The following is a 19,270-nucleotide window of genomic DNA, read 5'->3' on the forward strand; positions in this document are numbered from 1 at the left end:
GTGGGTGTCTAAATAGCTAGCCGTGATGGCTGGGCTATGTACTCAGAATTTTGCAAAATGTGCTTTCACCGAAAAGCTATTTTAAAATCGGACACCTCGATTGCACAAAGGAGTTCTGTATCTATAATTCTTAAAATAATTGTTATGTTTTTTGTGAACGTTTATCGTGAGTAATTTAGTAAATTCACCGGAGGTTTGCGGGGGGTATGCTAGTTCTGAACGTCACATGCTAATGTAAAAAGCAGTTTTTTGATATAAATATGAACTTGATTGAACAAAACATGCATGTATTGTATAACATAATGTCCTAGGTGTGTCATCTGATGAAGATCATCAAAGGTTAGTGCTGCATTTAGCTGTCTTCTGGGTTTTTGTGACATTATATGCTAGCTTGAAAAATGGGTGTCTGATTATTTCTGGCTGGGTACTCTGCTGACATAATCTAATATTTTGCTTTCGTTGTAAAGCCTTTTTGAAATCGGACAGTGTGGTTAGATTAACGAGAGTCTTGTCTTTAAAATGGTGTAAAATAGTCATATGTTTGAGAAATTGAAGTAATAGCATTTCTAAGGTATTTGAAAATCGCGCCACGGGATTACACTGGCTGTTGCGTAGGTGGGACGATTTGGTGCCACCTAGCCCAGAGAGGTTAACTTCTTGTTAACCTCTCTAGGGTATGTGGGACGAAATCGTCCCACCTACTCAACAGCCATTTTAAAAGACAAGACTCTCGTTAATCTAACCTCACTGTCCGATTTCACTTCCGGTAACTTTACTAAATTACTCACGATAAACGTTCACAAAAAACATAACAATTATTTTAAGATTTATAGATACAGAACTCCTTTATGCAATCGCTATGTCCGATTTTAAAATAGCTTTTCGGCAAAAGCACATTTTGCAATATTCTGACTAGATAGCTCGCCATCACGGGCTAGCTATTTTGACACCCACCAAGTTTGGCCCTCACCAAACTCAGATTTACTATAAGAAAAATTGGATTACCTTTGCTGTTCTTCGTCAGAATGCACTCCCAGGACTTCTACTTCAGTAACAAAAGTTGGTTTGGTTCAAAATAATCCATAGTTATGTACAAATATCCTTTATTTTGTTTGTGCGTTCAAGACACTATCCGAAGGGTGACGAAGGGTGACGCGCCCGGTGCATATCGTGACAAAAAATTTCTAAATATTCCATTACCGTACTTCAAAGCATGTCAACCGCTGTTTAAAATCAATTTTTATGCGATTTTTCTCGTAAAAAAGCGATTATATTCCGACCGAGAAACCCTGTTTTCGTTCAAAGATGAGAAAATAAAAACATGGAGTCGTCTCGTGCACGCGCCCCCAGTCTCATTGTTCTCTGATCGACCACTATCCAAATGCGCTACTGTTTTTCAGCCATGGCCTGCAAAGTCATCATTCAACGTTCTGCCGCCTTCTGAGAGCCTATGGGAGCCGTAGGAAGTCTTACGTTACAGCAGTTTTCAGCAGTTTTCAATAAAGAGAGTGTAGAAGGCCAAGGAATGGTCAGAGAGGGCACTTCCTGTAAGGAATCTTCTCAGGTTTTTGCCTGCCATATGAGTTCTGTTATACTCACAGACACCATTCAAACAGTTTTAGAAACTTTAGGGTGTTTTCTATCCAAATCAATCAACAATTATATGCATATTCTAGTTTCTGGGCAGTAGTAATAACCAGATTAAATCGGGTACGTTTTTTATCCGGCCGTGCAAATACTGCCCCCTACCCTAGAGAGGTTAATCCAGCTGCTGTGTCAGATTTCAAAAAGGCTTTACGGCGAAAGCACACCATGCGATTATCTGAGGACAGCGCCCCGCATAAAAAACAACAACATGAAAAACATATTTCAACCAGGCAGGTGTGAAACGAAAGTCAGAAATTGCGATATAATAAATGCCTTACCCTTGATGGTCTTCTTCTGTTGGCACTCCAAAAGGTCCCAGTTACATCACAAATGGTCCTTTTGTTCGATAATGTCCTTCTTTATATCCAGAAAAACTCAGTTTAGCTGGCGTGCTTCAGTCAATAATCCACGCAAGTTTCCCTCAATCAAAATGCATACAAAATGAATCCCAAACGTTCCTAATAAACTTTTCCAAACAAGTCAAACAACATTTATAATCAAACCTTAGGTACCCTAATACATAAATAAACAATAATATATTAATAATATAATATTGTCTTTACTGGAGAAAAATACCAAAGAACGCACTTTCATTCATGCTCTTGGAAACACTGCAGCCAAAATGGGAGCCACCTAGAAAAACTACAATTTCTGGCTCATTTTTCCAAAAACCAGCCTGAATCTCTTTCTAAAGACTGTTGACATCTAGTGGAAGCCCTAGGAACTGCAATCTGGGAGGACTTCGCCTTATAATAAAAGTGACAGGCATTGAAAATAGTGGTAGGCTGAATTTCTTTGGGGGGGTGGTTTGTCCTCTGGGTTTTGCCTGCCAGTTCTGTTATACTCACAGACATTATTTTAACAGTTTTAGAAATGTTAGAGTGTTTTCTATCCAAATCTACCAATTATATGCATATCCTAGCTTCTGGGCCTGAGTAACAGGCAGTTTACTTTAGGCACGCTTTTCATCCAGATGTGAAAATATTGCCCCCTACCCAAGAGAGGTTAAGGATGGTATAACGAAATAACCAACTCGGAAAGTGTACAGAAGTTTACATCTATGATTAAGTATGAGAGTATTTTGGTGGGGATAGGAATGTGATTTTCGTCTTCTGATGGGAATTGTTTTTCATATAATCTTTTTGCTAGTAAGTAACTATGCACCAAGGGAGCACAGACATTGTGTCGGCGTGATAGAACGCCCCTTTTTACCTGAGGATAAAAAGCCTTGCTAACGAAATTTACAATCAGACCAGAAAACGTGAGAAGGTAGTCCACATGTTTGAAATGGTGAGACCAGCAGACAGTGTGAGCTGAACATTACAAAATGGTTGGAAACTGAAAACCAATATGAGGTGAGAAGATAACCTCCTCTACGAGACCAGAAACATTCACATCTTACAGCTTTGCATGTAAAAGTGGTCCTAGAACTTTGACTAAAGACACAAGATGGGAAGGAAGAAATCCCATCTCAGCCAATCACTGGTGCATCTTAGCCTGTTCTATCTGAACACTCCACTATCAGAGAAGCTCAACTAAGAAGGACATTGTGACCTCTGGTGGACAAGCCAAGCCTTACACCGAAGCATGAACTACAACTACCCTGTCCCCATAGAAGGGTTGATTTGTTCAACAGAGAGAGGAGAAAAAAAGACATTTACACGTAAATAAACTCAGCAAAAAAAGAAAGGTCATCTCACTGTCAACAGCGTTCCGTTTTAGCAAACTTAACATGTGTAAATATTTGTATGAACATAAGATTCAACAACTGAAACATAAACTGAACAAGTTCCACAGACATGTGACTAACAGAAATGGAGTAATGTGTCCCTGAACAAAGGGGGGGGGGGGGGGGTCAAAAGTAACAGTCAGTATTTGGTGTGGCCACCAGCTGCATTAAGTACTGCAGTGCATCTCCTCATGGACTGCACCAGATTTGCCAGTTCTTGCTGTGAGATGTTACCCCACTCTTCCACCAAGGCACCTGCAAGTTCCTGGACATTTCTGGGGGGAATGGCTCTAGCCCTTACCCTCCGATCCAACAGGTCCCAGTCGTGTTCAATGTGATTGAGATCCGGGCTTTTCACTGGCCATGGCAGAACACTGACATTCCTGTCTTGCAGGAAATCACGCACAGAATGAGCAGTATGGCTGGTGGCATTGTCATGCTGAAGGGTCATGTCAGGATGAGCCTGCAGGAAGGGTACCACATGAGGGAGGAGGATGTCTTCCCTATAATGCACAGCGTTGAGATTGCCTGCAATGACAACAAGCTCAGTCCGATGATGCTGTGACACACCGCCCCAGACCATGACGGACCCACCACCTCCAAATCGATCCCGCTCTAGAGTACAGGCCTCGGTGTAACGCTCATTCCTTCGACGATAAACACGAATCCGACCATCACCCCTGGCGAGCCAAAATTGTAACTCGTCAGTGAAGAGCACTTTTTGCCATTCCTGTCTGGTCCAGCGACGGTGGGTTTGTGCCCATAGGCGACGTTGTTACCGGTGATGTCTGGTGAGGACCTGCCTTACAACAGGCCTATAAGCCCTCAGTCCGGCCTATCTCAGCCTATTGCGGACAGCCTGAGCACTGATGGAGGGATTGTGCATTCCTGGTGTAACTTGGGCAGTTGTTGTTGCCATTCTGTACCTGTCCCACAGGTGTGATGTTTGGATGTACAGATCCTGTGCAGGTGTTGTTACACGTGGTCTGCCACTGCAAGGATGATCAGCTGTCCTTCCTGTCTCCCTGTAGCGCTGTCCTAGCACTGTCCTATGGACATTGCAATTTATTGCCCTGGCCACATCTGCAGTCCTCATGCCTCCTTGCAGCATGCCTAAGGCACGTTCACGCAGATGAGCAGGGACCCTGGGCATCTTTCTTTTGGTGTTTTTCAGACGCAGTAGAAAGGCCTCTTTAGTGTCCTAAGTTTTCATAACTGTGACCTTTATTGCCTACCATCTGTAAGCTGTTAGTGTCTTAACAACCGTTCCACAGGTGCGTGTTCATTAATTGTTTATGGTTCATTGAACAAACATGGGAAACAGAGTTTAAACCCTTTACAATGAAGATCTGTGAAGTTATTTGGATTTTTACAAATTATATCTGAAAGACGGTCCTGAAAAAGGGATGTTTCTTTTTTTGCTGAGTTTATATACGTTGCATTTCTTGTCCGAATGGGCGGTGGTTAGGGTGCTAATTATTCTGATTTCTGTGAGCGTAGTTTCGAAATGTATCCAAGTGTTATCTATCTTTGTTTCTCCCTCTCTTTATCTTTCCCCACTCCCTTTCCATTGTGTAACAAGCCGTCATATTGTGTCAGTCCACTAGGAACTTTTATCTCATGTAAGTGTGTATGTGTATTCTGTGTTAATATTTGTTGATTCAAGAGGTCAGCAACATTCAGAATGAGACTGATTTGAGGTAATGATTAATGAGTGACTGTTATTGATGTCAGATAAATCTATATATCTTTAGAGTTTTATTTGGGAGATGGTAACTCATTAAACAACTTTTCCTGTGGTGCCCATAAATTCCTAATGAGTTATTTGTTACATGATTAATTTAATTGGGTGACAATTAAACATAGTTAGTTGATAAGATAAATAACAGTCATCACATTAATGCAAGTCATGTCACGACAGTACATACATTGCCTTTGGAAAGTATTCAGACGCCTTGACTTTTTCCACATTTTGTTAAGTTACAGCCTTATTCTAAATGGGATTACATCAATTCAAATCCTCAGCAATCTACACACAATACCCCATAATGACAAAGCGAACACAGGTTTTTCAAATTTTCTGAAAATATATATATAAAAAATATATTAAAAAGTATTCAGACCCAAAATGAGACTCAAAATTGAGCACAGTTGCTTCCAGCTTCCATTCTACAACTTAATTTGAGACAACCTGTGGTAAATTCAATTGATTGGACATGACTTGGAATGGCAAACACCTGTCTATATCCATCTGTCAGAGCAAAAACTAAGCCATGAGGTCAAAAGAACTGTACGTAGAGCTCCGAGACAGGATTGTGTTGAGGCATAGATTTGGGGAAGGGTACCAAAATATGTCTGCAGCATTGAAAGTCCTCAAGAACACAGTGGCCTCCATCATTCTTAAATGGAAGAAGTTTGGAAGCACCAAGACTCTTCCTTGAGCTGGCTGCCCGGCCAAACTGAGCAATCGGGGGAGATGGGTCTTGGTCAGGGAGGTTACCAAGAACCTAATGGTCACTCTGCCAGAGCTCTGGAGTTCCTCTGTGGAGATGGGAGAACCTTCCAGAAGGACAAGCATCTCTGCAGCACTCCACCAATCAGGCCTTTATGGTAGAGTGGCCAGACAGAAGCCACTCCTCATTAAAAGGTACATGACAGCCCGCTTGGATTTAGCCAAAAAGGCACATAAAGACTCTCAGACCATGTGACACAAGATTCTCTGGTCTGACGAAACCAATATTGAACTCTATGGCCTGAATGTCTAGCGTCACGTCTGGAGGAAACCTGGCACCATCCTTATGGTGAAGCATGGTGGTGGCAGCATCATGCTAAGGAGATGTTTTTCAGCGGCAGGAACTGGGACACTAGTCAGGATCGAGGGAAAGATGAACGGAACACAGTACAGAGAGATCCTTGATGAAAACCTGCTCCAGAGCACTCAGGATGTCAGAATGGTGCAAAGGTTCACCTTCCAACAGGACAACGAACCTAAGCACACAGCCAAGACAACGCCGTAGTGGCTTCGGGACAAGTCTCCGAATGTCCTTGAGTGGCCCAGCTATAACCTAACAAAATGTGGAACATGTCAAGGGGTCTGAATACTTTACAAAGGCACTGTATCTACCTCAATTACCTCATACTCCTGCACATCTGCACATCAATTCGGTATTGGTTCTCTTTGTATATACAGTGGCTTGCGCAGGTATTCACCCCCTTTGGAATGTTTCCTATTTTGTTGCCTAACAACCTGGAAATAAAATATATTTTGGGGGGGGTTGTATCATTTGATTTAAATAACATGTCTACCACTTAGAAGATGCAAAATATGTTTTATTGTGAAATAAACAAGAAATAAGACCAAAAAATTGAACACTTGAGCATGCAAAACTATTCACCCCGCCAAAGTCACCTTTTGCAGCAATTACAGCTGCAAGTCTCTTGGGTTATGTCTCTATAAGCTTGGCACATCTAGCCACTGGGATTTTTGCCCATTCTTCAAGGCAAAACTGCTCCCAGCCCCTTCAAGTTGGATGGGTTCCGCTGGTGTACAGCAATCTTTAAGTGTTTCCCCTTAAACCACTTGAGTGTTGCTTCAGCAGTATGCTTAGCATCATTGTCCTGCTGGAAGCTGAACCTCCATCCCAGTCTCAAATCTCTGGAAAACTGAAACAGGTTTCCCTCAAGAATTTCCCTGTATTTAGCACCATCCATCATTCTTTCATTCCTTCAATTCTGACCAGTTTCCCAGTCCTCCCTCTCTTTGCATTCTCTTCTTCCTCGCTCTCATCATATTTCTACTTCTCCCTCCATTTAACACTGGTTCAATTCCTCCTAAGCTGCTAGCTACATGATTTATGAAACACTCCCATGATATAAATAACACAAAGTATAACATCCTTACCTTGCCCACATACTGTGGGTCTGACCCCATGTACTCCTCCAGCACAAAGAACTGGTTCCACACCCATCCCCTCTTGACTCTCTGAAACCCAGATGCCCCATTCCTCATCGAGCCCGCCAGGCTCCTTGGATTCTCCTTTCCCAGTCTGCTCCTGCTCAGTGGTGGACCTGGCGGGCGTACTAAAGACAGGGAACCTTTGTCGAAGACAAACCAAAGGAACAGCAGCAGGCAGTTCCTTGTAAGCATTGGCGGTCTGTGAGGTTGAGGTCTCCAAGGTAAAGTCCCACAGACGGAAAGCCAGATCAACAACTGTAAGAACCAGAGAGTTGAATCCGTGTAGGGGAGAGTGGACTGGATGCAGCCAAGATGAGGAGCCTCTGGCCTGGTTAGTTTGCCTGTCACGCTCAACGATTAATGGAGCTCATCACCTGGAAGAGAGAAATCAGAAAGAAACATTAAATCCTTTCTGTATCCTATATTTCAATGATTCACCTGTTGAATAATGGTAGTGGATCCCATTTACACAACGCTGTACTCCATTTTCACAAAACACAGAAAACAATGCTTGAGTATAAAAGAGAGAAACTCATTTTGAAATAGTAATTTTTGTATGTTTGGCACCGTCAAAATGTCACCTTGAGTATCACAGTATGGAAATAAATGACTATGGATGATCTTATAATCATACCATAACAATTCACATTCATATTCCCCAGAATACATCAAAACAAGTAATCTACAGAGGCAACCTTGTATTGCATCTCCAATGACATGCATGATGGATAGAGACGGATAGAGATAGTTTTCAAATCAGTGTCTGGACTGCCCATACAAAACACTATGGTCCAAACGATCCCTTCAAGCCCAGATCTCTTTCTTCCCTTCACCCACTCTCATGCTGCATATATAGTCTACTACTTTTGACCAGGGCCCATAGGGGTCTGATGAAAAGTAGTGCATAATTTAGGGAACAGGGTGCCTTTTGGAACGCAGTCACATAGCTACTGTATATCTCCAGAGAACAGAGTTCTTTTCAGCTTTGACAACCAGCTGCCACAGAAGATTGTTCCCCTTGCTGCAGACCGTAATTTGACAGCTTTCACCCCTTAGAATGAAAACCTCCAGAGGTTAAGAACAAATAATCCAGCTCCTGTGCAATTGAATATTTAATTTGTCCCAATATGATATTATCTAGATACTGTATGTCTGTATTTTATTGTTTCCAGTGTATTTTCATTTAAATGTCATTTGAGCTATTGGTGATGGTTTAGAATTCCAAGTGTGGTGAAGTGCTTATCTGGTTGTAGGAGATTCAATTTGATCTTGCATGCCTGAATGTGTCTCTATTTTACTCTCATTTCTGCTTTATCCAGGATATTTTTTTATATAACAAAGTGCCTAGCAGGTGTTTGCTTTTCAGCAAGCATCACTGTATACATGTTGCCTCCTGATATAGTCTCAAAAGCTCTTGATAATTGCCTGTTAAAGGAAACATGCCAAGGTACAACCTTTTCATGTTTTCTGGTTTCCGTGCACTACACTGTAGGCTATGTAGCAGGTGGCTATTACCTCTGATGGAATAGAGAAACTATGCCTTAAAAAGATTGTGACATAATTTATAAAACGAGAAGTAGATTTCACCTCTTTTTTCATAAAAGGGAGATCACAATTTAGTTGAGGAGGCCTCTTTTTGATTTAGCAGAGTGCCACATGAAATCAGCTTGATGAATAGATGCCATTACCTGTCCCACTACATTCCCAATCATTCCAATTACACAATGGAATACAATCTTGTATTGCGCATCCAAATGACACCCTATTCCCTACATAGTGCACTACTTTTGACCAGCGCCCCGTGGGCACTATCTTGGAAATAGGGTGTAGTTGTAACCTTCTTCCTAAAAAACACCAAACAAAATGAGATTCAGTAAAAAAAAATGCAACTTCTATAAAGCTAGAATTTTTCGTAGCAGGTTAGGATAATTAACATAGCAGGTTAGGAGAATTAGGTGAAGGTTAGGGAAAGGGTTAGGAGCGAAAATGCTCTCTTAATCGGCTACGAAAAGTCACTTGTATCGAAGTGGCTTGTTTTTAGGAAGTCCCAAACAGATCCGTCAGATGAGCTATTTGCTGTTCTGTGATCTTAACAGGATGTGTACAATTGAATGCGGGCTTAGTAAACTGTGGCATATCAGACCAGTGTCAACCACAACAACACAAAACATATCAAACCAGTGTCAACAGAAAGCCAGTGTGTTATTTTTTTTCAGTTTGTCTCCCATTTCTCCAATTATCACAGTCCGATATTCACATCAACTAATGCATGAAACACAGTCTAACCCTGCTTTTATATCATCCACGCTAAGAGATGCTTTACAGTGTTGATCCATTCATGGGCTAGTAGTAGCACAGTATAATTTCATTTCGTTATCGTGATATGTTTATACAATGTACAATAGTGCATTGAAATAACCTTGAATAGCCAACCCATGTTTTCTTCTGAATTCAGATAGAATGTATCAATGACACCACTGCAACCACTCACAACTGCCAAAGTCAAAATCTAGAGTACTGAAGAAATTCCTGTATTAGCTCAGAACCCTTCACAGACAAACAGTACATTTCCGTTGAACTTAACACACTTCAGCATAAGTGCTCTACATTATCCAATTGAGTCCACTCCAACAGCACCTGAATGCCTCAGGCAGTTAAGAATATAAGACCATTTGGGCTATTTAGGCCCAATCATTGACCCAGTTAACCTGTTTGGGCTAGGGGGCAGTATTGAGAATTTTGGAAAAAATATGTGCCCATTTTTAACTGCCTCCTACACCAACTCAGAAGCTAGAATATGCATATTATTGTTCAGGTTTGGATAGAAAACACCCTCAAGTTTCTAAAACTGTTTGAATGGTGTCTGTGAGTATAACAGAACTCCTATGGCAGGCAAAAACCTGACAAGGTTTCATGCAGGAAGTGGCCTGTCTGACAAGGAGTCGTGCATCTTGCATCTGTTTATTGAAAAGTAAGGATCTTAGCTGTAACGTGACAATTCCCAGGGCTCCAATAGGCTCTCAGGACGCGGGAAAATCATGAAGGTTGACGAGGCAGCCTCAGGCTGAAACAGATTATCATCTTATTCAAGTGTCCCATTAGGTGACAATGGAGTGAGGCGCGTGCGCGATTAGCCCCCGTGGAGTATTTTAATTCGGCTGTTTAGTTTATTGCAGATTCCCGGTCGGAATATTATCGCTTTTCTACGAGATAAATGGCATAAAAATTGGTTTTAAACAGCGGTTGACATGCTTCGAAGTACGGTAATGGAATATTTAGACATTTTTTGTCACGCCATGCGCTATGCTCGTGACCGTGGATTACCATTCTGATAGTGTCTAGAACTCACGAACAAAACGTCGCTGTTTGGATATAATGATGGATTATTTGGGACCAAACCTACATTTGTTATTGAAGAAGAAGTCCTGGGACTGCATTCTGACGAAGAACAAGAAAGGTAAGAACATTTTTCTTATAGGAAATGTGATTTTGGTGAAGGCTGAACTGCGTGGGTGTCTAAATAACTAGCCCTGTGATGCCGGGCTATGTACTTAGAATATTGCAAAATGTGCTTCATCCGAAAAGCTATTTTAAAATCGGTCATATCGAGTGCATAGAGGAGTAATGTATCTATAATTCTTAAAATAATTGTTATGCTTTTTGTGAACGTTTATCGTGAGTAATTTAGCAAACTGTTAGTAAATTCCCCGGAAGTTTGCGGGGGTATGCTAGTTCTGAACGTCACATGCTAATGTAAAAAGCTGGTTTTTGATATAAATATGAACTTGATTGAACAAAACATGCATGTATTGTATAACATAATGTCCTAGGGTTGTCATCTGATGAAGATCATCAAAGGTGAGTGCTGCATTTAGCTGTCTTCTGGGTTTTGGTGACATTATATGCTGGCTTGAAAAATGGGTGTCTGATTATTTCTGGCTTGGTACTCTGCTGACATAATCTAATGTTTTGCTTTCGTTGTAAAGCCTTTTTGAAATCGGACAGTGTGGTTAGATTAACGAGAGTCTTGTCTTTAAATAGCTGTAAAATAGTCATATGTTTGAGAAATTGAAGTAATAGGATTTTTAAGGTTTTGAAAATCGCGCCACAGGCTGCAAGTGGCTGTTACGTAGGTGGGACGAATTCGTCCCGCCTAGCCCAGAGTTAAGCAATTCAAATATTGGATTCAACAAAACCCAGTAAAATACTATTGTTCTTTTAGGCTCCTTTCCAAATAAATTAGAGATTGGCAAATCCTTTTAACCAAACTTTGGCAATATATTAACTAATTTAGAGTGAACAATGGATTCTATCACAGAGCCATACAAATGGGAATCACCTGAATATGTTCAATGCCAATCATAAATTGAGCAATCATCTATATAATTTATACCTGAATTACCCTTGTGCTCCCTCTCCAAAGGTGGTGACCCCTTGGACATAAATAATTATTGCCCGATCTCTATACTGTGTTACCTAGCGAAATGTTTACGTTGTTAATAAACACTCAGCTTAGATATTTTCTAGCTTCATAATGTATTCTAAGTGTTCATCATTATGTTTTCAGGTCAGGTCACAGCACTTTCTCTGCTGCTTCTTTTGTGTTGAATTACATTGTAAATTGCATGGACAGAAGGAAGCAATGTGCTGCCCTTTTAATAGACCTGTAGAAGGCTTTCAACACTGTTGACCACTCATTATTAATTCATAGACTGTCTGAAATTGGCCTGGGTCTGGCAGCCTGCTTTTGGTTTGAAAACTACCTGACAGACAGGATACAATGTGTATCTTCTAATAGTGTCAAGTAAGGTTTCATTGATATTACTAAAGGTGTCCCACAAGGGTCGATTTGGGCCCTGTACTTTTTTATATCTTTATAAACAATATTATTTTGTCTGTAAGAATTTGTAATCTCCACTTGTATGCGGACGATACTGTTGTGAAGGCTCTTTCAGAACAACAATCTGGCTTTTTTGATTTATAGAAAGATTTTGTTGCACTGAAATTGGTACCTAATGCAATTAAATCTAAGTAAATGTTATTTTCCAAAAAGTGTGAAATGTATCTGATGATTTATGCATATGTACATTGGATGGTGCCCACATTGATCATGTCCCCACTTATACATATCTGGGCATCCGGACTGATGAAAAGCTATTTTTCAAAAAGTTGAGCATCAAAACGGACTTCCTTTATAGGAATAGGGCATGCTTTTAATTAACTAGCAGAAAACATATCATTCAGTTGACATTTGTTCGGCTTTAGACTATGGTGATATCGTCTGTATTAATGCAGCTGCCACTGTATTGAAGCCATTGGACTGTCAGGTGCATCGTAAAAGCTAGACCAAGGCGCAGCGGGTATCATGCACATCTTCTTTATTTATTATAAGAGAACACTTAAACAAAATATAAACTAACGCCAAACAACAGTTTCATAAGGACACAAGGACTGTACGAAAAACAACCACCCACAAAACCCAAAGGAAAACAGGCTGCCTAAGTATGGCTTCCAATCAGAGACAACGAAAGACACCAGCCTCTGATTGGAAACCACACTCGGCCAAACCTGGAAAACGGAACATAGAAAATGAAAACTAGAACCAAAATCCCCTAGACAAAAAACCCCAAAACACAAAACAAACACCCCCTGCCACGCCCTGACCATACTACAATGACAAAAGACCCCTTTACTGGTCAGGACGTGACATGGACGCAGTTTATCATAGCACACTATGCTTTATTACGGGTGACAGGTTCAGTACACATCACTGCATTCTGTATCAGACCGTAGGCTGGCCCTCTCTTAAAGCTTGTAGTTAAATGCACCGCTCTCTTTTTGTTTATAATGCCCTCTGGTGCAAACTTCTGCCATTACCTTACTTCATTGTTAATTAAATTACAGACATATGAGTCACCAGACCCGATCACAGGGATGGTTAACTCTGGAGATCCCTTCGGTCTCCACTGATTTTGGTAGATCTGCCTTTCGTTTTTTTGTAACTTACTTGTGGAATAATCTCCAGAACTCTCTAAGGTTGGAGGTTTTGGTACGGATAGGGCAGTTCAGACTACTGGTTGATTACTTTTTTACTGAGGAAAGGGTTTGATTTTTCATGATCGTGTTTTGTAAGTTACTTTTCTTAAATTGCATGTTTTATTGAGTTGAAATTGTAAATATTGTGAATTTATACGGTTGTGTGCAGGGCTTGCTTGAAAGACGCTTTGGTCTAAATGGGATTCCCTGTTTAAAACCATTTGAATAAAATGTTTCTTTAAGAAATAATACGCCAGAAGTAAGAGGAGTAAAAACTCTAGGAAATATACTACGAATTGTCCATCAACCGTGGAGACAACTTAGTTTAGGATGATTCAACACCTGGCAAACACTCACTCTTTTGTCCCTTCCTAATGTAGTTATGAGTGACATAATAACATACGCACCGAGGCTCTAATTTCATAACCACAGCCCTCATTGACACCATTGTCTTTGATTAATTTAATAGATTTGGAACACTGGTGTCAGAGGGAGGATATTCTACCAAGGTTACACCCCCATACACCCAGATTCATTTAAGTTGATACTGTCACTAAAGTAATCTGCGAAGTTCCCCTTGCAGAATCAGGAGGAACTATCTCGACATGAGGTCAGTCCGTTGATCAGACAGGTCACTCCTCATTTCACGAAGACCTAATAGGAAATGACTGTTCCCATAATTCCTGAAAATCGTGTCTATGCTCCACAGTTAGTTCCTGGAAGGTATTTGATTTGATGCATATTTAATAAGATAAGTTCATTACCATGTGTCGGCCCTCTGTGCTGAGCCTTGACCTACTGTGTCTGCCTCAGATAACACCACACAGCCGGCTGACAGCATTCTTACACATCGCCTCCCATAATCAAAGAACATATGGCTCACTGAGCTGCCGGCGCAGATTAGGAACCATAAGAGACTCTCTCGGAAAGTTATTAGTTGTGAAGGCCGTCGTGAACATAACAATCAGATAAACAGCATATATTTTATTTTTATGATAGATACAGTGCATTCGGAAAGTATTCAGACCACTAAAACGGATTAAAAAAAATATCTTCCTCAATCTACACACAATACCTCATAATAACAAAGCAAAAACAGGTTTTTAGAATGTTTGGCACATTTATAAAAAATATAACATTTACGAAAGTATTTACAACCTTTACTCAGTACTTTGTTAAAGCTCCTTTGGCAGCGATTACAGACTCAAGTCTTCTTGGGTATGAAGCTACAAACTTGGCACACATGCATTTGGGGAGATTCTTCCATTCTTCTATGCAGATCCTCTCAAGCTCTGTCAGGTTGGATGGGGAGCGTCACTGCACAGGTATTTTCAGGTCTCTCCAGTGATGTTCGATTGGGTTCAAGTCTGGGCTCTGGCTGGGCCACTCAAGGACATGTCCCGAAGCCACTCCTTTGTTGTCTTGGCTGTGTGCTTAGCGTCATTGTCCATGTTGTAAGGTGAACCTTCGCCCCAGTCGGAGGTCCTGAGAGCTCTGGAGTATGTTTTCATCAAGGATCTCTCTGTACTTTGCTCAGTTCATCTTTCCCTTGATCCTGACTAGTCTCCCAGTCCCTGCCTCTTAAACACTTCCCCACGGCATGATGCTGCCAACAACATGCTTCACCGTAGGACTGGTGCCAGGTTTCCTCCAGACGTGACGCTTGACATTCAGGGCAAAGGGTTCAATCTTGGTTTCATCAGACCAGATAATCTTGTTTCTCAGCCTTTAGGTGCCTTTTGGAAAACTCCAACCGGGCTGTCATGTGCCTTTTACTGAGGAGTGGCTTCCGTCTTGCCACTCCACCATAAAGGCCTGATTGGTGGAGTGCTACAGAGATGGTTGTCCTTCTGGAAGGATCTCCCTTCTCCACAGAGGAACTCTGGAGCTCTATCAGAGTGACCATTGGGTTCTTCGTCACCTCCCTGACCAAGGCCCTTCTCTTCCGATTGCTCAGTTTGACCGGGCAGGCAGCTTTAGGAAGAGTCTTAGTGGTTCCAAACTTCTTCAATTTAAAAATGATGGAGGCCACTGTATTCAATGCTGCAGAAATGTTTTGGTACCCTTCCCCAGATCTGTGCCTCGACACAATCCCGTCTCGGAGCTCTATGGACAATTCCTTCGTCCTCATGGCTTTTTTGGTTTTAGTTCTGACATGCACTGTCAACTGTGGGACCTTATATAGACAGGTGTGTGTCTTTCCAAATCATGTCCCTTCAATTGAATTTACCACAGGTGGAATCCAATCAAATTGTAGAAACATCTCAAGGATGATCAATGGAAACAGGATGCACCTGAGCTCAATTTCGAGGCTCATAGCAAAGGGTCTGAATACTTATGTAAACAGGGCATTTTTTTTTTCTTTTTATACATTTGCAACATTTTCTAAAAACCTGTTTTCGCTTTGTCATTATGGAGTGTAGATTGATGAGGAAAAAAATATTTAATCCATTTTAGAATAAGGCTGAAATGTAACAAAATGTAGAATAAGTAAACGGTTCTGAATACTTTCCGAATGCACTGTATGTGAAGGGTGATATTTTAATTGTGTCATCACCACGTCTGTTGCTTGGTGACAGGAGTGTCGTCCTGAGGTGCAGATAAGTCAAAGTTGTTTTAATAAGATTAAGAACACATCTGGACCAGATTAAACAGTAAAAAATATATATGATTCAGATTTCTTGATATTTCACAAAATGTATATTACAAAGATTGGCTGGGACAGGTGTCAAAGTCTTTGCGGAGTCTAGACTCACCATATGGTGGTCTACCTACCATAGCTCAATCCACACGGTCATATTTGTATAACAAATGTGGTAGTGGATTAGTCTGTTCTATGTAATTAAGAATATTAATTAAGTTCTCTCAGGATAAATCCCAGAGGAAATATAATTGGGTAGAGAAAGATAAACCAACATTTACAAATCCAACAGTTGTCAATCCAAAGTAAATTATTTTCTTGATGCTTTGATTCAAACATCTGCATGTTTGGCTAGCTGAAGAATTAATAAGCCATCATATCATGTTAACATTTTATAAAAAAAATGTTGGGGGGGGGGGGCTCAGCTTTAATATTGCAGATATATTGTGGGTTCTATCAATGTATTTGTCTGCATCATTTCCAATTTCCCATATCTATATTTGTTTTACTTTTTTTTCTCTTTATTATTTTACCCTAATCATACCACCCCTCCCCTAATTGGAGTAAAATAATGGACAACAATACTTAGGCTTCTACTGTTCACTTACTTGAGTCTCTTCCTCTCTCTCTCCCCCTCTCTCTCTGTATGAAAGTTTATACAGATTTTGTGTCAGCGCCACATAATCATCTTGCTGAAGAAACACAATGCCTCTTTACAGCTGATTTAGGGGCTTTGTCTGCACTGAAAACTCATCTGGTAATGACAAGAGATGTTTCAGGGTTCGGCAAACTCAGCATAATGCTCAAGGCACAGGGAAAAGAACTGGAGTGAAACTGTGGCTGGCTGGCACGATCCATTCTGAATATGTATGTACAGGCACTGAGAGAGACAACCCACAGAAGGAGAAAACACCTTTATCATCAGTGGAGCGTGCAGCCAGTGCAGTCATAGAGATGATTCATAGTAAACTCCAAACTTGCAGTCGTGTTTACGTCGGCCAGACTAAAGCAGGCCTTAATATGCCTGGGAGTCTAAGGGACTAGAGTAGGAGGAGGAGGAGAAGAACAGTGTCGGAGGAAAGGGAAAGAAGACTGTAAAGGAAAGGTAGTCAAAGACAGGTTATAAAAAGGGACTAACAAACACTGTGCCAGGCTAAATAAATAATCAGGGAGTAAAGCTTATGAATAAGTGATGGTGACTCTAAAGTTGCTGATATCGACTGTAGCAAGGCAGGGTCCCAGCAGGGTAAACCTCAAAATGGTTCCCTATTCCCTATATAGTGCACTGTTTTTGACCATAATTCAAAGGGTTCTGGTACAAAATAGTGGACTATATAGGGAAAAGTGTACTATTTGTAACATAGCCCCCATCACATATACACACTTAGTGGAGCTCAAAACAGCCAGAGCTGGGCAGCACCCACTGCAGCAGCTTGACTATCACGGTAGGGTACCACCCCATGGTAACTTTCTCTTCATGAGTACAAAACAACTCCGTACAGACTCTCATGTCTGCACATTGCAGGGGTCCGGTAGATAAGGAAGGCTGAGTGAGTTATTTGTTGTGCTTTGGCATTTCGGAGGCACATTCACTCCCTAAGTCCGGATGTTCAAAGACAGTGTGTTGCTCTACAGTCCCTCTAATTTGATTAAGATAAATCAAAGCCTTTCTATTATTTTTTCACAAAAGCAGTTCAGAATACCGTAGAGTATGTTAAATAAGTACTTAGAGTGCAATGAGTCAGTGAGAGAGTGAGAGATGCTAGCTTAAAAGGCAAGCTGTTAATAGTGCATGAGGCCACTTGTTCTTATTGCTATAACTATTGAAGTAATAATTGCTCTTTGATGTTCAGAGAAATGCACCGTCTACAGTACAGGGATGCAAATGGAAAAAATGCCTCTTCTGAGTCTGTTGGGTATTGATTCACACAGTATGCTACTAGAGCAAATAGTTATCAAACTATTGTGTTGATTCTGGGTAACAAAACAGCTATCAGAAGACATGGAGAAACAGAATAGCCTTGACCTGAGGTATACGTTTTTTGCCATGTTAGCTTGTTCACCTACCTTTTATTCTGACATCTATCTAGTGACAGATGCAGATATTAATCTGTGAGCGCGTTAGACACGGGTGATGTCATTGTATTTCAGTCAGAAACCAACAGCAGACAGATACAAACAGATATATTTCTATGACTTGCTGCTTGAAGCCCCTTCAGGCAGCTGAAAGCCGTCAGTTAGTGAGAAACTGAGCATGCAATTGGTATCCTAGGTAGCAGACAGGCAAATGCCGGACCACATGGAGCTGCGACTCTATTTTCACCCCAACCCCAAGCCCCGTGCATATGGTAACACTGCCTGAAACACTCCACTGGTGGCCACTTTTCTGGGTGATAGAGTAACAGTCCGCTACTGAAAGCGTTCAGAGCTGAAGAACTCCCAGACCTTTGGAAAGGGGGAAGAGAGGGTAGGGAGAAGAGGGTGAAATGCATGCTGGAGGCTTGGGCCTGAGTCTATGGATGGGTCTTAAGCTGCTAGGGATGTGGGGTTTGACCGGATTAAATACCAATCATGTCAATTATTGCTTGGGCCTGCTAAATCTCTGTGCTTTCCTGTGGACTCTATCCCGATCAATTGACAAGTGATGTCTTTCAGCCCTCAAACACTACAGGAAAACAACGTGGTTACATTTGTAAAATTAGCTCGGGCTTTAATGCAAATTCACCCCTCATGGATTTGAGTATGCAAACTCAGAGTGTTGGCATATGACCTAAAATATTATTATCAGCAAAAATTAATGAGATGCATGTCCTACTGAACGAAGGTTGCCTCTCTGTGAGAAACTGAACTCTTCCCCCTGACAATATGGAAAGCTTTACTGTACAGACAGAAATGGCCAGAGGCGAAAAGAACCAACACACTGAGTCATGGTTCCCCTTTGTGAGGTATATCTATGATGCAACAGATATACTGTAGCTCCAAATGAAAGCTCCTCTACAATTAAAATAATATGACAGACCAAAACGCTCACAGGGTCTGAATTATTTATCTTCTCCCAGCCTCTCTGATGTCAAAAGCTACCATGACATACGGTGTATAGAAAATGAAGCAGTGTACTTGATCACATGGGGCTTCCAGTATCCTTCAAAAGTGACATGTGGTCCATGTTTGGGTCAGAGCTGCTGTTAGATACTCCAAACTTCACAAACTAGATCTATCAGGACAAAGGCCTTGGATGGAGAAATCTGTCAGAACACGAGTT

At 41.1% G+C, this 19,270-nt stretch overlaps 1 protein-coding gene across 1 annotated transcript in view; it reads right to left on the reverse strand.

The window, feature by feature from the left end:
• Positions 1 to 19,270, reverse strand: part of LOC106590053 (cadherin-12) — a 230,390-nt gene that overhangs the window by 139,936 nt on the left and 71,184 nt on the right. Inside the window, exon 2 of the mRNA XM_014180561.3 lies at positions 7,278 to 7,705. Coding sequence (XP_014036036.2) covers positions 7,278 to 7,523 — 246 coding nt within the window. The 5' untranslated portion in view covers positions 7,524 to 7,705. The remainder of the gene's footprint in view (positions 1 to 7,277; positions 7,706 to 19,270) is intronic.

Source organism: Salmo salar, chromosome 29 (genome assembly GCF_965601325.2).
Source record: "Salmo salar chromosome 29, fSalSal1, whole genome shotgun sequence".
Classification (NCBI taxonomy): Eukaryota; Metazoa; Chordata; class Actinopteri; order Salmoniformes; family Salmonidae; genus Salmo; species Salmo salar.